The sequence below is a fragment of the Asterias amurensis genome, chromosome 5 (genome assembly GCF_032118995.1).
Source record: "Asterias amurensis chromosome 5, ASM3211899v1".
NCBI lineage: Eukaryota > Metazoa > Echinodermata > Asteroidea > Forcipulatida > Asteriidae > Asterias > Asterias amurensis.
This window is the reverse complement of record NC_092652.1, coordinates 17,239,895-17,266,115: the sequence shown is the minus strand read 5'-3', so window position 1 is coordinate 17,266,115 and position 26,221 is coordinate 17,239,895. Positions and strand designations below refer to the sequence as shown.

The 26,221-nt window shown below is 39.7% G+C and overlaps 1 protein-coding gene across 4 annotated transcripts in view; it reads right to left on the bottom strand.

Moving 5' to 3' along the window:
• Positions 1–24,420, bottom strand: part of LOC139937689 (programmed cell death 6-interacting protein-like) — a 35,023-nt gene extending 10,603 nt beyond the window's left edge. For all 4 annotated transcript variants that reach the window (XM_071932957.1, XM_071932958.1, XM_071932959.1 and 1 more), the window contains exons 1-13: positions 24,175–24,420; positions 19,421–19,475; positions 18,075–18,144; positions 16,575–16,856; positions 14,719–14,945; positions 12,339–12,561; positions 11,147–11,270; positions 9,925–10,102; positions 8,619–8,840; positions 7,757–7,916; positions 5,490–5,638; positions 3,173–3,307; positions 269–434 (exon numbers count right to left, since the gene is read on the bottom strand). In XM_071932957.1, the coding sequence (XP_071789058.1) occupies positions 269–434; positions 3,173–3,307; positions 5,490–5,638; positions 7,757–7,916; positions 8,619–8,840; positions 9,925–10,102; positions 11,147–11,270; positions 12,339–12,561; positions 14,719–14,945; positions 16,575–16,856; positions 18,075–18,144; positions 19,421–19,475; positions 24,175–24,377 (2,194 nt within the window). In that variant the 5' untranslated portion in view covers positions 24,378–24,420. The remainder of the gene's footprint in view (positions 1–268; positions 435–3,172; positions 3,308–5,489; positions 5,639–7,756; positions 7,917–8,618; positions 8,841–9,924; positions 10,103–11,146; positions 11,271–12,338; positions 12,562–14,718; positions 14,946–16,574; positions 16,857–18,074; positions 18,145–19,420; positions 19,476–24,174) is intronic.
• Positions 24,421–26,221: the final 1,801 nt, after the last annotated feature.

Below are 26,221 nucleotides of genomic sequence, written 5' to 3'. Positions count from 1 at the left end.
AAATAAGCCCGAATCCAAATATCAACAATGGAAAAGGTGCACCAACCAAAACATAAAATAAGCCCAAATCCAAATTGGGGACACAGCTACAGCTAGATTTCCGCGTCATCATACACTGAGGTATAGGAGGTCCTTAGCAACACCCTTAGCAACAGCAGTAGCCGTAGGCGCAGCTGCTAACTCGAACTCAGCCTAACTCTGCTGATGAGTCACTTTTCCAGTACATGTAGCTGACAGCGCCCTCTATTGATGTGATTAATCTACTCACCTTGGGTGTGATGCGCTGGGGTGACAGGGGGAGGAGATGACGGCTGGTTGGCGATACTCTGAGTCAGGTCCCTCAGGAGCTCCTCCTTTTCCGTCCTGCGAGCAAAGCAGAGGTCGCTGACCTTTCCTTGGAACCGGACCAGCACCTGGGTCAGGTCGTTGTAGAACTGGACAGCGAGGGAAAGAGCAACAAGTTGTGATTGGTGTTTATAAATATCACATGATTTGGTTAAATTAAAGGACTTTGATCAGCATCAGGTCTATAGCCGGTTAACTCAACATACGCTTAGACAGTCTTTAATTAAAGACTCATTTCAATAACCTGCAGCCGATTTCACGAAACGCTTGGATTAATCCTAACTCGAGTGAGGACGAGTAACCCGCCCTAACTAAGGATGGGTTCAATGGGTTCTACGTATTTTGATACGGCACTGACCCCGTCCTAAGTTAGGCAGAGTTTGGTGAAATCGACGGCTGGTCTTTAATGAATAGTGAGTCTTCAAAACTTAACCTGCGCTGAGCTGGCTATAATCAATTGTTTTGAGTTTAAACATGGCCCTACATCTGTGAGTTGTTGATAATTTAATTCATGCAAAGAGCCCTACAACGCTACTAAATCCTTCCATTTTTTTCTTGATGTCTTCGTGTGTTCTTACAGCAGGGTTGATAATGTTGACTTGGTCTTTAATTTCGTCCCAAAGTTTTTGTTTTCCAAATTGTCACCAAATTTCTTAACTAAAACTAGTAGAGAATCTCTCTGGACTTCATGCAACCCTCGACAGGTGCAAATGAAGGCTGGTTGCCAATGATTTGAAATTTGTTGACGTTGTCAGTGCGTCATGAAAAATGGCAGCCCTTGTACCTAACAAAGTTGAAGGATGTTTGTTCGTGTTTCACTACTCATCACAGACTCTAAGACCAGCTTATTGCAACAGGCTTTAGATTTGACTACACTAAGACTGTCTAAGGCAGAGAAACAGCTATCTGATGCTTATGTTAGTGTGTTGGTGTAGTTTTGAAAACCATGCCCTATAAGTATGTTAGTAGTGACTTGACACCGATACTCTTGTTAGTGTTGTCTTGACAACTATACTCTTGTTAGGGTTGTTTTGACAACGATGCTCATGTTAGTATTGTTTTGACAACGATACTCATGTTAGTGTTGTCTTGACAACAATGCTCAAGATAGTGCTTTAGTGTTTTGGGTTTTTTTGTCTCCTAGGCAGAAATTCTTTATTCAAACTCAAGTGTTGTGCTCAATAATTGACGCTCAAGATATAGTGCTTTAAAGTTGCCTTAACAACAACACTCATGTTTGTGATATAGTGTCGTCTTGACAACGATGTTGTTCATGTTAATGTTTTCGTGTTGTCTTGACAACATTGCTCATGTTAGTGTTTTAGTGTTGTCTTGACAACGTTGCTCATGTCAGTGTTTTAGTGTTGTCTTGACAACGATGCTCATATTAGTGTTTTAGTGTTGTTTTGACAACGATGCTCATGTTAGTGGTTTAGTGTTGTCTTCACAACAATGCTCATATTAGTGTTTTAGTGTTGTCTTGACAACGATGCTCATATTAGTGTTTTAGTGTTGTTTTGACAACGATGCTCATGTTAGTGGTTTAGTGTTGTCTTCACAACAATGCTCATGTTAGTGGTTTAGTGTTGTCTTGACAATGATGCTCATGTTAGTGGTTTAGTGTTGTCTTGACAACGATGCTCATGTTAGTGGTTTAGTGTTGTCTTGACAACGATGCTCATATTAGTGTTTTAGTGTTGTCTTGACAACGATGCTCATATTAGTGTTTTAGTGTTGTCTTGACAACGATGCTCATGTCAGTGTGTTAGTGTTGTCTTGACAACGATGCTCATGTCAGTGGTTTAGTGTTGTCTTGACAGCGATGCTCATATTAGTGTTTTAGTGTTGTCTTGACAGCGAGCTCATGTTAGTGTTTTAGTGTTGTCTTGACAGCAATGCTCATGTTAGTGGTTTAATATTGTCTTGACAACGATGCTCATATTAGTGTTTTAGTGTTGTCTTGACAACGATGCTCATGTTAGTGTTTTAGTGTTGTCTTGACAACGATGCTCATGTTAGTGTTTAGTGTTGTCTTGACAACGATGCTCATGTTAGTGTTTAGTGTTGTCTTGACAACGATGCTCATGTTAGTGTTTTAGTGTTGTCTTGACAACGATGCTCATGTTAGTGTTTTAGTGTTGTCTTGACAACGATGCTCATGTTAGTGTTTAGTGTTGTCTTGACAACGATGCTCATGTTAGTGTTTAGTGTTGTCTTGACAACGATGCTCATGTTAGTGTTTAGTGTTGTCTTGACAACGATGCTCATATTAGTGTTTTAGTGTTGTCTTGACAACGATGCTCATGTTAGTGTTTTAGTGTTGTCTTGACAACGATGCTCATGTTAGTGTTTAGTGTTGTCTTGACAACGATGCTCATGTTAGTGTTTAGTGTTGTCTTGACAACGATGCTCATGTTAGTGTTTAGTGTTGTCTTGACAACGATGCTCATGTTAGTGTTTAGTGTTGTCTTGACAACGATGCTCATGTCAGTGTTTTAGTGTTGTCTTGACAGCAATGCTCATGTTAGTGTTTTAATATTGTCTTGACAACGATGCTCATATTAGTGTTTTAGTGTTGTCTTGACAACGATGCTCATGTTAGTGTTTTAGTGTTGTCTTGACAACGATGCTCATGTTAGTGTTTAGTGTTGTCTTGACAACGATGCTCATATTAGTGTTTTAGTGTTGTCTTGACAACGATGCTCATGTTAGTGTTTTAGTGTTGTCTTGACAACGATGCTCATGTTAGTGTTTAGTGTTGTCTTGACAACGATGCTCATATTAGTGTTTTAGTGTTGTCTTGACAATGACACTAATGTACAGCTACCTTGGTTCCTTCTGTGAGGTTTGCAGTGAGTTCCATGTATGCATTATGAGCCGCAGCCAGCTTACATAGAACCTCTTCACGGTTACTGGCCGATGTGTTAGACTGCTTGGCTGTACAGAAACGGGTGTTGGCATCCTACAGACATAAACAAAAACAAAGACAAAAATAATAAATCAATGTTTACATCTTGATAATTACCCAGCAAGTATGATTCCAATGGCAATTATGTAATGGGGTGTAGCGATCGGGTGGGGTGTGAAACCCTTACCCTCCAAAATCCTACTTTATCCTCTATGGGCCTGTCACACCATGGCGATTCACCTACACATATGCCGACGTACACACAAAATAGTGCAACACAATTGTCAAAGTCCAAGAACGACGAACTTCCCATCGGGAAAATTGATGTATCCATAGCGTATCCATAGCTTATTGAATGTACATACATAGCGTATGACTAATGTATTGATAGCGTATCACTAACTTATAACAAAGTTATGTTTATAACACCCCTTACCAATATTCTGCCTTTTCATTGGTTTAGAGCGCGAGCGCGTCACATGATATGTCTTAGTTTTACTAGAAGTCGGCCGTGTGATAGTGCATCGGTTTGCCATGTGATAGTGCATCGGTTTGCCGTGCGCTAGTCTGAAGACTATCACACGGCGTGCAATACCCAGACGTCTATTGCGTGTACGAGGATGATAAATTAATAGTCTGGAACGATTTCGGATTACATGACACTACATGCAGCACAGTAAAAGTTTTCGCAATCTGTATTCGCGTCGTCCGTGGATTGTAGCATTCAGGTCTGTATAAGTAACTTAATAGTACAGTATTTAGAAATGTTTTGGGTGTTCTAAAACAAATATTGACTGCTAATACTCGTGCAATTGTTAAAACTGGTCAATATTTGTATAATGTTACACAATCGCCAGGCATAAGTGGATACGTCAGCATCTGTTGAGACTCGTTGGTGATCCATCATGCATAGGTTAGCCATACGGCATATATATGTATATATACGTTATCATCTCATTAGCCGACAAACACCAACATATACCAACCTATGGGTAACATACCTCTCACGTATGTCAGTGTATGCCAACGTATATCTAACGTACCACGGACTTACGGGCAACTTTCAGTACGCCGAGATATTTTGAACTAGCTCAATATTTTTTCGGGGGTTCGACATGCTCCAAATTTTAACCAACCTATGGGTAACACGTAACTCTCACGTATGTCAGTGTATGCCAACGTATGTCTAACATACCACAGACTTACGGGCAACTTTCAGTACGCCGAGATATTTTGAACCAGCTCAATATTTTTTCGGGGGTTCGACATGCTCCAAATTTTCACAGCGCATCACGTGTCTTCGATATTTTGCATACGTTGATATCCGGTCATGACACTTGTGCCCTTGAGCAACTAACTTCACCATAATGGCTTTGTAAAAAAGTTAGAACTCTTCCTAGGACTTAGGACGGGTTCAGTTCTGTATCAAAACACGTAGGACGCATTGAACTCATCCTAAGTTAGGACGGGTTACTCGTCCTAACTCGAGATAGGATTGATCCTGGAGTTTCGTGAAATCGGCTGCAGGCTCCTAGTGGATGATACCCATGCCTACATCCTTATAGACTGTAAAGGTGGTCACCCTGTTTCAGCCCCAGGAGTAGGCGGCAGCGTGCCTGTGGTGGCAGTAGAACTTAATAGCCAAAACCAGTTTAATGCCTCACCTTGAAGTGGCTGTCTGGGCCTTGTGATGTTAGGAGATCTCTGATAAAAGAAATTCATAAATACCCCAGACAGTTTCTCTACTCCTATTGGTTGAGAGCACGTCACGTGGGGGTGTTTAAATGGTTGATAATGACCAGTGTTTATAACCGGCTGGCTTCCGCATGTCAGGCGCGCAAGATATCACGCGGAACGAAACTCATAGCTATTAGTAACAGCGCGTAGTCTACTTCTAACCGTGCGCGCGTAGTCTACACACAACCCACGCGCAACAGACTCTTCACAAAATTTTTAAAACAAATATTTCAAACCTCGAACTTTCAACTGTCAAAGTGTCTGTAATTGTATTTTTTTATGTTTTTTACCAAAAGGAGCATTTATGAATGGGAATAAAAGAGAAGTGACTCGTTCTAAAACGTCTGTTTAAAACCTTGCAGGGCCGTTGCCATCACAGCAATTTGACCCTGGCGGCTTTAAACGGCCGTGTAAGAACCCTTCACTACCCTTTTATTCCCTTATTAAAAACGAAGAAAATGATTCTTCTTCTTCTCGTGAATATTATTATTTTTCTGACCTGGACATTATTGAGCAAGACTTCCTGTCTGTGAATGCTTTCTTGGACTTGTTGGATGAGCGGAGAGAACATACGATCCAAATCCTCAACCGAGATTGACTCCTCATCAATTGCTCCGTCGGATGCCAAGGCACCGAGGAACTTTGATGCTGTGTAGATATAAAGACAACAAAGAATAATAATATGGAGTTCCTAAAGGCAGTGGACACTATTGGTAGTTGTCAAAGACTAGTCTTCCCATTTGGTGTATCTCAACATACCCATAAAATAACTAACCTGAGAAAATTTGAGCTCAATCGGTCATCAAAGTTGCGAGATAATAATGAAAGAAGAAAACACCCATGTCACCTGAAGTTGTGTGCGTTTGGATGGTTGATTTCGAGACCTCAAGTTCTAAACCTGAGGTCTCGAAATCAAATTCGTGGAAAATTACTATTTTCTCGAAAACTATGTCACTTCAGAGGGAGCTGTTTCTCACAATGTTTTATACTATCAACCTCGCCCCATTACTCTTCACCAAGAAAGTGTCTCAAAGCACTCATTTTTTTTTCTACAAGGTGCGTGTTGAAGTGTGGCACTTATTCATTTTCATAGTACCATGCAATAGTTTACAAGGTGCTGTGGTGCAATATGCAGCCAATCAAACCAGGAACACCAGGACAAACCCCCATCTCGTTTTACGTGCATTGCAAAACACACAGGACCTAAGGCTTTACGTCCCATCCAAAGTACAAAGCAATAATGATTAAAGGCAGTGGACACTATTGGTAACTTCTCAAAATAATTATTACCATAAAACCTTTCTTGGTAACGAGTAATTGGGAGAGGTTTGATTGTTTAAAACATTACGAGAAACGGCTCCCTCTGAAGTAATGTAGTTTTCGAGAAAAAAGTAATTTTCCACGAATTTGATTTTGAGACCTCAGATTTAGAATTTGAGGTCTCGTAATCAAGCATCGGAAAGCATACAACTTCCTGTGACAAGGGCGCTTTTTCTTTCATTATTATCTCGCAACTTCGACGCACAATTAAGTTCAAATTTTCGCAGGTTTGTTATTTTATGAATATGTTGAGATACACCAAGTGAGATGACTAGTCTTTGACAATTACCAATAGTGTCCAGTGTCTTTAAGTGTGTTGCTCAAGAGTTTGGGGACTCCCTCTGCCACATATTGGACATGGTAGGTGTATTCCTGTAGAATCTTTGGCAAATATACATTCGATGTTCGTTGTTGGTGCACAGTTTCTGGGTATTACTATGGTGCAAAATCGCTGGTCGTCATGTCACAATCCATGAGCAACGGGAAACTTTCTGCCAATCACCAAGAGATGGCACTCTTCACCAGGTAATGTCAACGATTTCGGAATAGGAGAAGCATGAGAGTAACGGTCAGCAACAGCACTTGTCAACAAATACTTTGTGTATTGCGTGTTTTTTTTATTATTTAGATTTAGTCCATAGATACAGAATGAAATAACTAGATCGGCCGTGCGTACATACGCGGGTTCTGGCATGGGGGCAGCCATTAGCCTATCTCCAACGTGTATCTTCTACCAGCACGTGACTTTTAGCGCGTCCATACTGTGGTTAAAGGCCTATCTCCCATGTTCATTTTCTGGGCGTTGCCACCAGCACGTGACTTTTAAGCGCGTCCATGAAAAAATAGAAATGTTTGTGTACGGCTTATAGACCTTATCGCAAATACCAACGCGCAAGCGCAGACTGTTGAATGAGGTGCATTGTGGGATATATATGGATCAAATTTGGATACCAGCAAGACACCTAATTCCAAGCTTTACGCGCGCGCCCCGGTATTTGCGAAAAGGTCTATGGAGCAGATGTACGCGCGGCCGATCTAGTTCTTATATTCTATATCTATGATTTAGTCCAACTGTATTTTGTATTTCAAAACACAATGCCAAACATTTGGTACGCAGTATAAACCAAACTGTTCTGGAACCAGACGTACTGGACACGAGATCCCCAAGGATAACAAGCTGTTTGCATGAGTTGTTAGGGGTGTTTTTTCTAGGGTAATTAGCAAAAATTTCAAACTGCTGACTTACCAAAAAATGAGAAGAAATCTGAAGTTCAGTTGTCTGGTGAATTTTCAAGAGGCTGAAAGACTTCTAAATATGTGCTGAGTATTTTTGAATTTGTTTGCTATGGGAGTTGTGCACCATTACCAGGTAGGTCTGCTGCCCTCTAGCGGCAGAGCTTTCAAAAAGTCTCCCATTCAATTGCGACAGATTAACAAGGGACTTACTCATGTCACACTTGGTGTTTTTGAGTTCCGCCTCGGTGACTTCACGTTCCGCTTTGATGGACTCCACTTGCTTCATGAGACTCCGCAGTGACTGAACAGCCGGGTTGTCCTTGAGTGCTGCTGCAGCACTTGCTGCAGGCAGGGCGGCACCTAAATCCTTCTGTAGGTCAAAGCATGGAACTATGGTCAAAGGAAGTACATCTGTCATGACATGGAGCAAGTTCGAATGCGCACATTTAGTGGACTACTGATCAGCAACGTACATGCGCAGTGAGGTACTAACTCAAACGACTTGTTTGGAAGCCAAGTCAACCTTCATTGCCTTCTGCATTCTCAAAATCTTTTACTCTGCCCTCTCGATGTGTTGCTTAAAGGAGTGTACATTTGGGAGTCACTCTTAAAATGAATAGCAATAAATAGTTCCTTAGGGAGACATTCATGTACACCAGCTTTTGAAAGTAAAAAGCATTTTGAGAAAGGGTTTCACTTCAAAGTAATGTGGCTAAGGAAAAGGATACCAGATTTCACCCCAATTTGACAAACGTTATTCTCAGTTTCTCAGACTGTGTACTCCAAATACAAATTATTCGTCCTGCTGCGTGTAGAAAAAAAAAGCTCCAGATTTTTGGCGGTATTTCAATGGGACCCTTTTCGCAGATAAAGTTTTGGTAAAGGGTACCTTATGGGGAAACTTCTACTGGAGCATTTCCAGGGCACCAAGGCATTAACCAGGGGGGCAAGGAGGCAACACCTCCGTTGCCTCCAAGAAGTATTAGACCCGTCATTTTTTTTCCCATGAAATGTATGAAAGTAAAATAAATTTAACAAATCAAACCTAAGAATAAGTGCATTTCATCAATACCTGGTCCTTAGACAGAATGACAATGAACTCCCTGTTGACATTGTACTTCTCCCTGACGACACCATCTGCCTGTATAGCATTATTAAGGATGGTACGATACTTGGACGACTCCGTACGAAGTGGGGTCGTTAATTGCCCTGACTGGAGACGGGTCCATCGCTCCTTGAATCGTTCTCTCATCTCGTCATCGCTTTTGCTTTCCTCGTCGAGTAGACGTAATGACTGCAAGGACAAATGGGTCATACCTTATTTTAAAGGAACATTACAAAATTGGTTTTTAGCTTACAAAACAGTTGCTGACAGTGTAAGCACTTAATGTTATACACCAATATAGAAGTTTGAGATGATCGACTATCAGGGTCACGAGAAAACCGTGAAAAAAAATATTTACACATTTTGCATGACATCGATTTAAAAACAAATGAATAAAGTGCTCACTGAGAAAGGACAAACGAGTCAAAACTTCTTTTAAAGGAACATTACAGAATTGGTTTTTGCTAACAAAACAATTGCTGGCAGTGTAAGAACTTTACGTCATCCACCATAACACACAAACTGACAAACGTGGAGAAGTCTAATACGATCAGGCTGTCAAGGTGACGAGAAATAGTGAAAAAAAACGTTAGCACATTTTGCATGACATCGATTAAAGGCAGTGGACACTATTGGTTATTACTCAAAATAGTTATCAGCATAAAACCTCACTTCGTAACGAGTAATGGGGAGAGGTTGGTAGTATAAAACATTGTGAGTAACAGCTCCCTCTGAAGTGACAACGTTTTGAGAAAGAAGTAATTTTCCACGGATTTGATTTTAAGACCTAAAGTTAAGATTTTGAGGTCTCGAAATCAAGCATCTACGAGCACACAACTTCATGTAACAAGAGTGTTTTTTTCTTTCATAGTTACTTCACAACTCCGACGACCAATCGAGCTCAAGTTTTCACAGGTTTGTTATTTTATGCATATGTTGAGATACACCAAGTGAAAAGACTGGATTTTGACAATGACCAATAGCGTTCAGTGTCTTTAAACAGAAATGGAATAAAACGCCAACAGAGCAAAGAGTTGAAAAGCGGTAGTCGCAACTCGACTATGCAATCAGTAGTTGCACTAGCTGCTTAGGCCTAATACTGCCGTTGACTTAGGATTAATCTAGGACTTAGGGCCAGTCCCAGCCTTGTACCGTATCGTGTAAACCTTAAGATTAATCCTAAGTTAGGGCGAGTTACTTGTCCTAACTAGAGCTAGGATTATTCATTGAGTTTCGTTAAATCAGCAGCTGGTTCAACAGAAAGTCATCTCACCTCGTTAAGGATTTCTGTGTTCCTCTTCAGCAGATCTGGCATATCATTAAAGAGTTTATCAATGCTGGCTATGCCTCCCTTCTCACGTACTGCGGTGGACTTCTGCAAGACAGAAGGTGGGACCGTCGACCCACCCATATCTTCTATAGATGCTGGCAGATTCAACGATGCCAGAACACTGCCAAAGACAATACAAAAGTAAAAATTCTTATAGACCGTATTGAATATGACATCACCATTCAAATACCTGCCCTACATTCAATTACAGGGTTTGAAGATAATGATGGTGGAAAGCTTCCCTTCAAATATTACTTACTGAGGTGCTGTAGTTTTTAAGAAATGGGTAAAACAATGTCATGAAAATACGCTTGTAAACGCTTAAAATAATTTTGGTCTCACATTGTTTTACTAATTTCCCAAAAACTACAGCACCTCAGCACGTAATATTTTTAGGGAAGCTGTCTACTATCATTATCTTCAAACTGTGTAAGTTCAGTGTAAATCTGTGGACATTGTGTTTTTTTGTCCTACACCCTTTAACACAGATAGAAAATATATAACAAATTGCAGAAAATTTAAAATATTAAGTCACACTTTGTAGAGGGGGGATAAAATAACACAGTTCCATCAACAAAAGGAATGTCAATACTTCCCCTTGAACAGTTTTAAAGAAAAGGAAGACCCAAATAATTTCTTCCTTTCTATGGGCTTCCGTTTTATCTAAAAGAACATGTTGACTTGGGGTGAGTTTTGGCCGCGGTAACCAAAAACTGTTTCGGTTGTTGGTTGTTGGTTCTGCTGATCAGACTAAACAATAACCGAGTTGTGAGCTCGGTTACCGTTTTGGTTATGCAGTCAGAAACAATTGGTTACAGCTGTCAAAACGCACCCCTGGATGGGGCGAGTTGGTCTAAGAAAAGCATTTAAAACCATTTGTTCTGAAATGCATATGGTTGGAAAGATGTTTAAAAAAGTAGAATATAATGATCCACATAAATATGCCTCGAAATTGCGTGGTTTTGCTTTTATTTTGCAAACTAGCACGGTCGGCCATTTTGTGAAGTCGAAAATTTTACTCCACAAAATGGCGTGCCGTGTTGGTTCATGACCTATAGGGGAAAGCAATTTGGTATTGGGTTTGAACATTGTTTCATGGGTAAAAGACTAACTGGTTAACATCTCAACCGTAATGTTTACATGCATTTATTTCAGCAGCACTTACCTATCCATGAGTTGTGTGCTCTCACGTAGCTTGCTAATCTCTCCGCTTATTATATCATTTTTCCGAGACTCAAACGCATCCAGTGCGTTGTGAACAGCTAAAGGAACCAGTTTCTCAAAAAGATCTACAAATCAGAAACATCAAACAAACATCTTTGAGGACAAAGCTAGAAAAGGGACTCACGACATATCAAAAGTTGTGGTCACAATACAGTGAAGTAGGTTTTGAAACTGTCTCAAGACCTTCTTTTAGTGGACTCAGGTCTCAAATGAATGAATGAATTTAGTCATGCAAGGCAGTCAAAAAAAGCTGCTCAGATTTCCATTTGACATGTTCAAGGGTTTGGGTAATTTTTGAATGAAAAAGAACACAAATGTCCCAATTACATTAAACTTTAAGCGGTTTCAAAATAATAATGATAGAAAGCTTCCCTTAAAATATTACTTTCTGAGTGGGGCGGTGTAATTTTTGAGACATGAGTAAAACTATTTATCGAGAATAATTTTCGTTTCGGTGAGACAAATTGCTTCTCAGTTTCAAATTTTCAGCATGTACAATGGATTAACGCGACTCTCCTGAAAACATGGCTCTGTGATTTTCACTTGTTTTCCTCAAAAACTTTACTTCTAATGAAGCTGGAACTTCTTCGGGTAAACTATATTACATGCATCTTCAATTAAAGGCAGTGGACACTATTGGTAATTACTCAAACTAACTATTGGCATAAAACCTTTCTTGGTGACAAGTAATTGGGAGAGGTTGATGATATAAAACATTGTGAGAAACGGCTCCCTCTGAAGTGCCATAGTTTTTGAGAAAGAAGTAATTTTCCATGAATTTTATTTTCAAGACCTTAGATTTAGAACTTGAGGTCTCGAAATCAACCGTCTAAACGCACACAACTTCGTGTGACAAGGGTTATTTTTCTTTCATTGTTATCTCGCAACTTTGATGACCGATTGAGCTCAAATTTTCACAGGTTTGTTATTTTATCCATATGTTGAGATACACCAACTGTGAAAGCAAGTCTTTGATAATTACCAGTAGTGTCCACTGCCTTTAAAGTGAGTAGGGATTCATGTCATGGGCAAAAACTTGATCTACAAAAGGTATCAAACCCCTTTTAAAGACACATAAATATGAATGTCCATTAAAAAAAGCATTCCTCTAGGACCTTGAAAATTACACACACCTGAGAATTTGGGATACAATGGTGATGGAATTTCCAGAGGTTTAGCGATGGCAGCGGAACCAATAGACTTGAGGTTGGCAATCTCTGGTACGATGTCGTGATAGATGAAGTCATTGTCTTTCTTGGCGGCAGCGAGGGCGCGCTGGACCTTCTCTGTCGTTGACTTGAAGTTGATGTGCTGGCCTCCGCGGTGAGTGGCTGACTGTAAGAGCTCAATGGCGTGCTGGAAAAGAGCAAGAGCAGGGGTCGCTTTCACAAAGAGTTAAGAAACATATGGCTAGTCCTAAGTAAGGACGAGTAACTCTTCCCAACTCGAGATATAAGACTAGTCTTTACTATTTGTGAAATCCACCCCTGGACTAAGCTTGGGCGATATCGATTTATTTTATTCACGATATATCGCCGACAATATATCGCGATATTCGATATAATCGCGATTAATTAAATTTGACATCATCAGTCTTCAAACTCCCAGTGAAAGTTGTAGAAGAGACAGTCATAGCATAAGAGAGGTGTTCTAATGACCTATTCTTCTGGTTTTACTCCAAACCTATGGGGTGCGAGATGTCTCAGCTAGCAAATACATCGCGATATTAAATCGATATCGCGATATATCGCGATTATTGCGATATATCGCGATATATCGATATTTCGATTAAAACCAAATCCATCCGATATCGAAATCGATTCCAAATTAATATCGCGATATTCGATAATATCGTGATATCGCCCAAGCTTACCCTGGACAGGTGTTATTGGTGTGATCACAGCATTAGGGATAACAAATATGACAAGAAACACAATAATAAATAGTATACAATGAAAGTTTATCAATGCAATGGTGTGAAAGATGGAATGTTCTTTTCAGTAAGGCGGAGCCGGGTTGAATGGAACATTCCATCTTTCAACGAATGAAAATGTTCTCACAATTGCAGGAATTCAAAACATTCATTATTTGTTTCATACTTTTTTAAGGATACAACTTTCAAAACAAACAAGCATACAAAATTTAATTGTGACACTGTACCCATTTTTTCTGGTACGGCTTGTCTGAATTCGACAGTGACTAAGTGCATTCTGTACTGCTGTTAAGAACCGCGGGCACTGTAATGTAGTATGTGCCGAGCAGAAACCGTAACTGCTGCATTAACAATGAAACGCACATGCGATGATGTTGAACGCACCACGCAGTAGAACAAATTGGATGGAACGAGAAACTCACGGTGAGTAGAACGAAAAATGCACGCTGAATGAAGTAGTGCAATGGTCTGTTAAATATTTGCTATCACATGACGGACATAGTAGTAGTAGTAGGCATCCGTCCGTCAATACTGACGATGGACTGCGCCCGGGGAGTTGTCCCTCTCTTGCAGCTGCGGCTGTGTCTGAGAAGTCCACGGACAATACCCAAATCAAATGGCAAGAATCTGCTTCGGTCTTATATAACACCATTTGATCTACCATCGCTTTAGCAGTTTTTCCAAAGGTTGTATTTGTTTTTTTAGGATCAGACCCTTTTCAAGATCCTGCAATTTTAATCCACCTTTTGAGTGTATCTGGGGCCGATTTCACAAAGCAATACAATTCATCGCAATACAATTTTTCAATATCACCATAGTAATTTGTATTGTGACATCACCATTTTCATAGCAACTACAATTGATTTGCAATTACGATCAATCTTAGATCTTTGTGAAATCAGCCCCAGATCAGGCAAAATGGATTCCAGAAACAGGTGTAAACGCAAAGGTGGGTCAGACTTGGGAATTCAATGTGGCCATTTCCGGTGTTGCTCTGAATGCCAGGATTTTTCTCAGTGTTTTTTGTGTGACTTCTGTGAGCATAAGTGGAATTAGAGCAAGATTAAGCACTGGTGTAAAAATAATAATATCAAAGTCTTATATAGTGCACGTATTTACCAAAAGGTACTCAAGGCGCTGAGTATATACACACTTTCAGAAAGATAGGTTATTGAAGTAATGAATTCTGTGACCCAATTATTTAGCACCTTATAAGGGTTTACAAGGTGCTACGGCGCATACAGCAGCCACAGCCAAGAACACCGGGGCGAACCCCGTCTCTTTTCGATAAGTGCACTGGGTTCTTTTACTTGCGTTACACAACACATGGTACCAACGGCTTTACGTCCCATCCGAAGGACAGAGCAATGGTTAAAGTGTCTTGCTTAAGGACATGGTTAAAGTGTAATGGCTGGAGATTCGAACCCACATATGAGTTTGAAGTCGGTGCTCTTAACCGCTCGGCCACGACACTTCAACTACCTTGTTCTGAGGTCCTGATAAATATGCTTTTCTAGATTGAGTGCCAACGCTGTAAACCAGGCCGAGGGAAGCACAAATTTGGAGATGAGGGTACTCACGTTCAGCCTGCCAATCTCCTCACCATAATTCTTTGCATTTTGAGACACCATCGACTGATAGTACTCGGCCGTGGCATGCATGAAGGCTTGTTTTCCGGCCACGATAGGAATCCACTCCTTGGGAAGGATCTCCTTGATGTAGGACACCTGGCAGAGTTTCAAGGCCTCGGCGTACTCCTCGCTCGCCGTCATTGCAATCTTGGCGATGACTCCATTCTTCATCTTATCTGAAGGGGATTAAAAATGGGGAAAGACAGGCACACAGGGTCAAGATATGAATGTGATATAATAATAAACAATAATAATAACACCATTTATATAGCGCCTTTTCCTAAGGTTGCAAAGCACTCAGAGAATGACAGGAAAAAAAAACAGCAATGGGAATGCAATCAAAAACCAAAAGGGAAAACCACGATTAGGCAAAGCCTGAACTTAACCAAGAAAAGCCGGTCTCTCTTTGACTAGAACGCGCAGGCCAAGCCAGGCGAGATTTACTGGTTGAAAAAGAATGTTTTCAGAGACCTTTTGAGTCTTATAAAGCTCACGTATCTACTGATAAGCCACTCAAGCCACTCAAGGCACTTGAACATATACAACAATTCTAAGACAGGTTTTTTATAAAGCACAATCCAATCACCAAACTGTTGTACCATAACAAACAGTCTCCTGACGATAACTAGAGCAAGCTAGATGAAATGTTGAGACCAACCCAATAACTGACTCTGCGGTAGTACAGTTAATTATGATCCTATAAGCTAAATTAGTAGTCCCAGCCTATTTCTTTACCATCCGTCCAGGTAATAGTTAATAAGCAGGACAGTTCTTTTCAAAACTGAGAAGTCTTCCGAACACCTGAACAATCTACTCCAAGGTATTAGAATTAAGTAAGACAGTTCTCTAAGAGCACACTCTACCTGGCAAGTAGTTACACACATGGTGTTATGACAAACCAAATATATATTGATACTTCACCATGCAATGCCTCAAATCCTATATCAAACAGGTGAAACAGCACCTTAATAGTCCACATCAGCTGCTGAGCATAGAATGTACAGGCAAACAAACAGCGCCCAATTTCATAGAGCTGCTAAGCACCAATTGCTTAGCATGAAAAGTTTGCCTCCATAAAAACTGGATTACCAATCTCATTTCCCTGAGATTTTCATAATAAGCAAACAACAGCTGAATACCAGTAAAAAGCAATATGCAACAAATGGTAATGTGGTTGGTAACCTATTTTTATCAAGGAAGAAATTGCATGCTAAGCACATTTTTGCGCTTAGCAGGTCTATGAAATTGGGCCCAGTAAGGCCTAACTAACCCAGCCTTCATGTTTATTGTGACTGGTCCCCAATTCGCTAAAAGGCTGTAAATTTGATGGGTGGTAATGAATCAATCAGCAGGTCTAGCTTTTGAAAGGAAGGTACATTGAGCAAGATACAATATTGTACAATATCCACCATTTTGGGGGTTAAATAGACCGATCCATTAAGCTCCGCCTTAATGCGTGTTGACCAACCACAACCCATTGCACAACCCAAAGTCTGACACTATAAAGTCCGACATGCGTAAGCGTATGCTTGTCGCGCGCAGCAGGGTTGTGCAGAATGGCATGGGAGAGGCTCACATGCTCTTGCTCACACGTGCGCCATGGACGGAGCCTAATGGATCGGTGTATTCCCCCAAGTGGTGGACAAGCTAGACCGGTATTAGTGAGCTGGGCATCAAGCAATAGGGGTCAATTTAAATTGATTGGGCTACTGTGCAAAAGTGTGGTGATCTGTAGTGACTGGTTTCACCATTCTACTAGAATTTTGTATTAGAATTTTGTCGAAAAATATACGTCAGTGACTCACCCTGGCGAGCTTTCTTAAAGAAGGTGTCTTGGGCTTGAGCCAACATGAGTGCCCCCAGAGCCGCCAGGCAATCTGGGTGTATATCAAAGGTACGAATGCTCTGCACGCTGGAGACCACAGTGTCTTTGAGATGGTTGAAAATACCCGCTGCTTGCTGGAACTGCTTGGCCGCTGTCTTAAGGGAGTCATCGTCCTCTGAGCTCTGTAGAGCGGCTATCTGACTGTTCATGGCAGCGATGTTGAATAGTACACATACCATCTCATAGCTCCCTGTTGATCCACCTGTCAGGAGTAATACATGTTTCAATATGAAAATCGTGGGACATATCACCTGATGTTTTGTAACTTCTGTGCCAAATTTCATCAAGCCTGTAAACTTGCTAAGCACGTACAAATCTTGCTTAACAGATCCTGGTTACCAGCCAAAACTCCATAAAGTTTACATTGATGCAACTGGTGCCCGCACTAATGTTTTGCTTAGCAAAGAAATTTACTAAGCAGTATTTTCTGCTTAACAGCTTTATGAAATTGGGCCCTGGGCATTTATCAGGGCTGGAGTTTCACACTGGACAACAGGCCCCAGGCCACTGTAGCTGGCTACCAGCCAAAACTCCATAAAGTTCACATTGCTGCAACTGGTGCCCTCACTAATGTTTTGCTTAGCAAAGAATTTTACTAAGCAGTATTTTTCTGATAAAGGGAAGGTACACGTTTGGTAATTACTCAAAACAAATACTAACTTAAAAACTGACTTGGTAACGAGCATTGGAGAGCTGTTGATAGTATTAAATATTGTGGGAAACGACTCCCTCTGAAGTAATGTAGTTTTTGAGAAAGAGGTAATTTCTGGCCAAATTAATAAAAGACTTCTAGCTAGAAGTCATCTGAAAGCACACAAATTTGTCCAAAAAAAATGTTTTTTCTTTCATCATTTTCTCACCACTTTGAGGACCGATTGAGCCCAAACTTTCCCAGGTTTGTTATTTTACGCATGATGGGATACACCAAGTAAGAAGACTGGTCTTTGACAATAATTAAACGTGTACCTTTCCTTTAACAGATGAAATTGGACCCTTGTCATTTTCATTTATCAGGGCTGGAATTTCACGCTGGACAACAGGCCCAAGGCAGTGACGCTAGTGTCAGGCCGGCAAAATAAAAACATGACTATTTTGGGTCTGATAAAATATAACCAGTTGAGTAACAAAATGCACTTTATATGAAAGACAAATGTGTACTTGAATTTAATTGAAAATATAAAAATCTTCTCTTACCCGCCTCGACCCCCCCCCCCCCCACCAATGTACATACACATGTACATGTCTACTCTTCATATAAAAGCCGGTCTGTGCACATTTAACTGTGTCAGCAAGTTTTTTTCTTATACTAAATCTGGTCTTGTAAGAAAACTTCTGCTTCATTAAATATTTTTAGCTACAACGCCTAGTACTTGTGGATTTTTACCCCAAAATCAAGCCTTGTTTATTTTTGTAAGCTTACTCTGTTTTCGGCCACCACCAAAGAAGGATCCCTTATCGAACGCATCTTGCCACGTGAATGTTACAGAAGCCTACAAAACAAAACAAAAGAATTGGTTACATTTACGTCTCACTCATTCAGTTTCAATAGCATCAAGTATTGACAAGCTAAATGCACTTCCTGGTTTGTGATGCTCTATGAATTTTTGAAGTGCTTGTGAGTGATTTAAAAGTTGCTGATTATTTTCAAGATGGTACATGTAGATTGCCAGCTGAAGTGAGTTTTTAAACCCCCCCAAAAAAAAAATTTGTTCTGTTTTGGGTTACCTGACCCACCATAACTAACTATGCCATGAGCAATAACTTTTTGTTCAAAGTAAAACATAATCCGGTAAAATAATCAAGAAAAGTATTTTAAAAATGAACTATAGACAAAAAAATGTCTGACTTCCGAATTTACATGTTTTTTGAAATTTTTGAAAAACAAAATTGAAATAAAAACCAGAACAGCAACTGTTGTGGTGGTGCCCTGTGCTTTTGTTGTGGTGCCCTCTGCAAGGTTCCAATTGACCCATTTCACCTGGTGTCATCATCAGAATAATCTTGGATGCGCCATTTTGGTGGTCAATGTCAATGTTATTCAGTGAAGTGCGCATTTTTAGGTGACGCGGCATTTACGCGTAAGCCTATTGACCACCAACATGGTGAGCGTGGCATCAGTCGCCGCGTGTGACGCACGTGCAAGGGGTCAATACAAGCTTTCCCTAATAAACCAGAAAAAAAAACAAATTCCTGTGCCTCTTCAAGAGCGAAGTTCAAGGCCAGGAACGTGAATGTTTGCATAAACATTTGCAAAATGTGATGAGCGCATGTAGCAACATTTAAAGGATACTTTTTGTAGGACAAAAAAACACAATGTCCACAGATTTACATTAAACTTACACTATTTGAAGATAATGATAGTCCTGATGCTGTACTTTTAGAGAAATGAGTAAAAACAGTGTCATGAAAATACGCTTTTTACATGCTAACATAATTTTCGTCCCATGATCACTGAGACAAAATTATTTTTATTGACATTGTTTTACCCATTTCTCAAAAACTACAACACCTCTGCAACTAATATTTTAAGGTATGATTTCTACTATCATTATGTGCAAACGGTGTAAGTTTAATGCAAATCTGTGGACATTGTGTTTTGTGTTACAAAAAGTACCCAAATCCTTTAAACACCCTGGCTAGTAGAAGAATAATATCATAATTGAATCAGGGGAAATATCACAATTGGACAGCTAAACTGCTCCACAATGTGATGAGAGATCAATAACTATGTTGAGTCATGTCCTTGGTAAAAGGAGTTCTACTCACATGGCTTTCAGAGATTGGTAGTTTATTTTCTATGGCCTTCAGTTGATCGTAGTATCTGAGAAAGAAACAAAACATTCAAAAGAACAGTTAATTTTCTTGCAGCAGTTATGTATTTTGAAAATTGTAAAATTGTAATCAACAAATCTGTCAAGTATCTTTGTCATGCACACTCTACATGTATAGTGTGTGCCAAATGTCATGATGTTATCATCAAGAGCTACCTGTATTCTACATGTATCATGAATGCATAAATGGCGAATATAGGTCTAACTGACAGAAAGTATGAATCAAAACAAGTATACTTAAATTTGATATGTCATCTACATGTAGTTCTTAAAAACAAGCAAAGCTGTCTTCTCAGCAATAAGTAAGGGGGGCAACTGCCTCACACTCCTAGTACACTATGAAATGTTAAAGCAGAAGAAGTTTACATTTCCTCAGACATGTGGCTTTTATGAATGAAATACTGCGCTAACATTGAGTATAGAGCTCAAATCAGTAAACGTGGAAGTTACAGTAATGTTTACATTATGGGTTTAGGTACAAACTTTTGAAATGTGTCCAGTCTGATTTAAAGGCAGTGGACACTATTGGTAATTACTCAAAATAATTATCATCATAAAACCTTTCTTAATTACCAGTAATGGGGAGAGGTTGATAGTATAAAACATTGTGAGAAACGGCTCCCTCTGAAGTGACGTAGAGAGAAGTAATTTTCCACAAATTTGATTTCAAGACCTCAAGTTTACAATTTGAGGTCTCGAAATCAAGCATCAGAAAGCACACAACTGCGTATGACGAGAGTGTTTTTTCTTTCATTATTATCTCGCAACTTCGACAACCGATTGAGCTAAAATTTTCACAGGTTTGTTATTTTCTGCATATGTTGAGATACACAAACTGTGAAGACTAGTCTTTGACAATTACCAATAGTGTCCACTGCCTTTAAAGCCATTGGACCCTTTCGGTACAGAAAAAAAAAAAAAGTTCACAGATTTACAAATAATTTACAGGGTTTACAGAAGGTAATGGTGAAAGACTTCTCTTGAAATATTAGTCCATGAAATGCTTTACTTTTTGAGAAAACGGTAAAACAATATAAATTCTCATTAACGAGCATTACGGATTTGTTATAAACACATGTCATGACACGGCGAAACGCGCGAAAACAGGAGTGGGTTTTCCCGTTATTTTCTCCCGGCTCCGATGTCCGATTGAGCCTAAATTTTCACAGGATTGTTATTTTACATATAAGTTGTGATACACGAAGTGTGGGACTTGGACAATACTGTTTACCGAAAGTGTATAATGGCTTTAATACAGAGGCATGTTGCCTTCAGGGCCCAAGTTCATAGAGCTGCTAAGCACAAAAATCTGCTTGGCATGAAATTTTTGCCATGGTAAAAAACAGGATTACCAACCAAATTTCCATGTGATTATCAGGATAAGTAAACAACAGCTGAATACCAGTAACAATCACTATGCAAGAAATGGAAGTTTGGTTGGTTTAATATTCTGTTTTTATCAAGGAACATACTTCATGCAAAGCAAATTTCGTGCTAAGCTGCTCTATGAAATTGGGCCCAGGTTGGTGCTTTAGGCTGAAAAATGTGTTTGTTTTTATATTAATATGGTAAGAAAGATATTTTTAAGTAAATGATTCCCTAACATGTCCAATGAAGTATGTGGTTTCTGTGTAAAATTTTGTATAACCAAAAGACTGTATAGACTATGTGACCTACGTTTACATTCAAACCGCCCTCCCTTGACAAAATACTGTATACCGTATGTCATGTTTCGCCGGGCAAAAAGACGCGTAGTCATGGTAAGATTGCATACACTTTCTAGCTGGCTGCCAAAAAACACATTTAGGTTTTGCCCGCTGGTTGTACCGGAACTTGTAGGTCTACTTGTAATGAAGTGTAATTTTTTGTTTGTTTAATAGCTACTCACTAATTCAAACACACTATGAGTGTTTCAGTGCATTAACAACTCTTCATAAATACCTCAGACAGTTTCACTATTCCTATTGGTGGAGAGCGCGTCATGCGGGCTGTTTAAACCATTGATAATGACCAGTGTTTATAACCGATTGTGAGCGGAGACTCCGCGCTAGTCTTGATGCAAGATGTTTCTTGTTACGGGCGATGCAGGCACTGTCGGCGAGTTGACCGCTGTGTGAAAGGAAAACCAGCGAATATGCACCAAGACTATACGCGCATGTGCACGAACTGAACCGGAAAACGCACGCGTACGGACGTCGTACATTGCATGTAACATGTGTATACTGAACATACCATGGAGGTGGAAACATACAGAGCTCAAGCACTTGGAAACGGATAAGTTTGACAGAGTTTCTTACTTTATTAAGCCTTTTAACCAAAAAGGTTTTTATGAATGGGAATCAAAGTGGTTGAATCGGTTTTCAACAAGTGGTTTAAACCCACCGAGGCCTGGTTCTTGATAATTTACCTCAACTTTGTCCGGGTAAAATTATCAAGAACCAGGCCTCGTTGGGTTTAAACCACTAGTTGAAAACCTCTTCACCACACATTGATTCCCTTATTAAAAAGGATAATAACTCATTTCAAACAGCATCAATTTGAGAGACTTGAATTAATTAAAAAGGCAATGTCACCCTTTAGGAATTCTTATTTGTAAGTAAATTGTTTAGTTTTTCACAAATGGTAATTCCGTACTCCAAACACCAGCAATATAAAATAAGTTCATAGGCCTCTATCCAGGAGGATATTACAAGAGAAAGAGATCTGACTGTGTTCATAGCCACCATCCCTTTCCTGCATTTGTCATACCATTTTGATAACTTTACCCTCAAAATGACATCAGATTACAAATCTCGCTGCAGGAGCTTTTTACTAGGAAAATGAATGTGGGTTGTGCTCATAGCAGGAAGCCAGTAGCCACCATGTTTCCTGCAGTTGTTACACAAATGTATAATTGAAACTCTAATCTCATATGTAAATCAAAAAGCCTGAATTATAAAGATACCAATAATATCATTATCGATGCAGTTCTAATACAGTGCTTCACAAGCCTGTTGCTTCGCTGCTTGGGGCATTGCTAATTCATACTCTGCTGTGGTGGGGCTGTGAGTAAAGAATTTATAATAACTTGAACGAAAGACTACTCCCCGCACTTGCACACTTTTGCAAACATCATGGCGCTGTCCATGTTGTGCCACTTTTTCTTTTCCTTTTATAAGTGCAGCCTTCTTAATTCAAGATAGTCACACTGCCAGACACATCAGGACGAACTTCTTCTCTTTGCAATACATGTAAGTGTGTATTGGGGTCTTTTATGTGCGTTGATAGATTTTAAAACAATACACAAGACCTAGGCCTACAGCTTTCACCCCACTGGGCAAAGCAGTTGTTCAGTGTCTTGCTTTAAAGGACACAACCGGGACTCGAACCCACACTCTACCGATGAGATACAGCAGAGCTTGAGTTTGGTGCTCTTAATCATAGATAGACAGGCCTTCTGGTCACAGTGTTTTGGTACACTTTTGCCATCTTGGCCAGCTTAAATTGGTTATGTTTATTGACCCCTTGCACACACGTCGACTGATCCGCGCTCACCATGTTGGTGGGCAAGTTAGGTTTACGTGCCACGTCGCCTAAAACGCGCACTTTGGATAACTTTCCGTATGGTGCCACCACTTTTTCACTCATTTTTACAAAAAGGGATATATCAATCAGGTAAATTAGATACTATATTATTTTATTTCGAATGAAAAAGTGGTGGCGCCATACGGAAACTTTTCCCGCACTTTCACTGCATAATGCACATCATAGAGTTATATATAAAAACGTACAGTGAAATTGCCCACCAGTATGGCGCATTCAAGATTTTTTTTATGATGACCTCAGCCGAAATGGGTCAATTGGTTCTTGTTTTTGTCTGATTCTGTTGTTTTGTCATATTTTTAGTTTTTAGTTTTTTTTAATAATGTCTAGGTATGTTCTTTGCTTTTTTGTGTTGTTGTATTGTTCTTTGTTTTTTGTGTTGTTGTTGATTTGTTGTTGTTGTTGTTGTTGTTGTTGTTGTTGTTTTTGTCGTTGTTTCTTTTGGTTGTTGTTGTTGTTATTTGTTTTGTTGTTTGCTTTGTTGTTTCTTTGGGTTGTTGTTGTCGTTGTCCCTATTGTTGTTGTCTCTGTTTCGTTTTTCTCCTCATTGTCTTGCTGAAGGACAAACGGTATTTTTACTTAGGTGTTGCCATTGGGCCACGACGGCACGAGAAGAAGTTGATGGAGGGAGTCCAGCGCATTCAATTGGCACTTCCCTTCCACTTGGAAGCAGGATGCACTTTTCATGACATTCATTTCATGTTTCTCTATTCTATTTATTTCTACAGTCTGACACTACAGTGACTGGCCGTCGAGAGGAGGGTTACGTTATCGCCACTATGACAGACAGTGCCTGCCCCCCCCCCCAAACCCAATTGCAATGCCAGTACAGTGTGAATAATAATAAATTAGTAATTAGCCTACACATGTGACATGAGTCATGAGTGAAATGACCAACCAAAGATACCCCTACTACTAGAAACTAGATAGTTACTTGTGAAGATTTATTTACAAAATATATAATAATAAAACAATTTATATTAAGCGCATTTCAGACAACATGTTGCTTTTAATAGTGCTCAACAAATATTAAAAATAAAAGCACGAGCAAAACTTAAAAAGGTTGTTTTTCTAATCAAATTATTGTCCGGATTCTGGGCTACACACCTTGCGAGCGTTTCCAGAGAAGTGTTGTGTTTGTCAAGTTTTCTGCACACTGCGTTGTTCCGGAGTCTATGGAGCTCATCCAACTGACTTGAGTAATCGTCACTTCCTTCATCGCCGAAGGTATTCTTGATGAAGTTTTTCAAAGGACGAACAAGGTCCAATTCTGCGCTGTTTTTCAGTGGAACGGCGAGCATCGTTGCCATTTTTGTATGTCTACAGCTCTTAGTGAAAAGTTCGGTGTGAGAGAAAAACAACGGAATCTACGACAGCGCCCTCTATGTTATTGGCACACCTGTCACGAGAAAATGAGTATCCCCAAACCATTGGCCCACCTCTTGATGATGAGTCAGGATAAATAAATAAAAAATACTACGTCACTGCTTTGTGATAACTCAAACATTTGTTTGAAAAAGGCTAAAGAAAATCACCTAGAATGATCAAGTTCCTTTTACTATCAGAACTTGAATGTATGCAATGAAAAAAAAAAAACATCAAAATTCGATATGAAAAATAAGAGAAATTGATTTGCCAGATAGGTCAATAAATTATTTTGTTTATACTTTTTGAGTCATCTGGATTGAGACCAATAACTTGCTGCTTTCGATGAATTGTTCAAATTGCAAATCCAGCATAACTTCTTTGTATAATTGGCACCCCAACTATTGGTGCACTGCTAAAAATTGTATTCTTGAGATATGAAAAACATTTTTTTGAGAAAATATTTCTTGTGTTCTCTAGAAAAAGTTTCTCGGGAGTGACACAAGAAATAATATATTCTCTAAATAAGATGTTTTTCTTATTTCAAGAATACCATTTTTAGCAGTGTGACAGTTTAGAGCATCATATAAAACTTTCCAGAAGACAAAAGATACCCAAACCCAAGCAAGTTTCTTGCTTCACATTGCATTGCTATCGAAAAATTGTGAGGAGCGTGATGTCAATAACAGAGTGCAAAATTGTTTTTAACTCATATTTATACTGAAATATTATCCATGTTGTATATTGATGTGCGTGCAATAAGGGATTAAGCTGACAACCGTGTGAAATAAATATCTCTTTAAGGAGAGAGTTATTCCAAAAAAAGAACCCAAACTGAGATGTCTCATTTCGAACAGTGTAGGTGTCGCATGCAATTAGGTCCTCTATGCAATACTATCCGGAGGACAATATTGCATATGCAATAATGTCCGCCGGACGGTTTTGCATATGCAATCATGATTGCCTGGACGCTGCTGCATAATGCAAGTGGTCCGCCCGGACACATTTGCATATGCAGTTGTGTGTGCCCCCGTGCAAAACAGTCCTTGGCAGTAAATTAATCGCCCTTGGTCGATGGAACACGTTCGCCATTGTTTTACAAGTGCATATGTCATGAATGTCATGGGAAATGTTTGGCCATTTGTTATTCGCTGCAATCATAAAATACATGAATATTCATGCTATATATAGGTTCAGTGCATGCACGCTCGCTTACGCGCGCACATAATGTACAACATGTACTGTCCAACGGAAGGTTTTTGCATAGCCCCGGACACGATTGCATATGCAAAAATGTCCAGAACGGACAGTATTGCATGGCGGACACAATTGCATCTGACATAGGCATTTTGAAGACGAGCACAGCACTGTTCCGAAAGCAAAGTGCCAGAGAAATCAAATTTGCATGTTTGTTACCCATAAGCCAGTCTCCTTACTTGTTAAACCATTATGGAATGTTTCGAATCAGTGTACTTAAATTTATGCACAGAGGAAGGAAATACTTTCTATCCTTGCAATTATTGCTGCATTCCAGAGCTGTGTATTCTGCATTACCTAGAACACTGCCCTCTGTTGACTTATTATTGTACGTCCCACATTCAGTCGCTCTGATGTACTACAACCAGGGGCCCAATTTCATTAAAGCCATTGGACACTTTCGGTAAACAGTGTTGTCCAAGGCCCAAACTTTGTGTGAAAATTTAGGCTCAATCGTTCATCGAAGTCGGGAGAAAATAACGGGAAAACCCACCCTTGTTTCCGCTCGTTTTGCCTTGTCATGACATGTGTT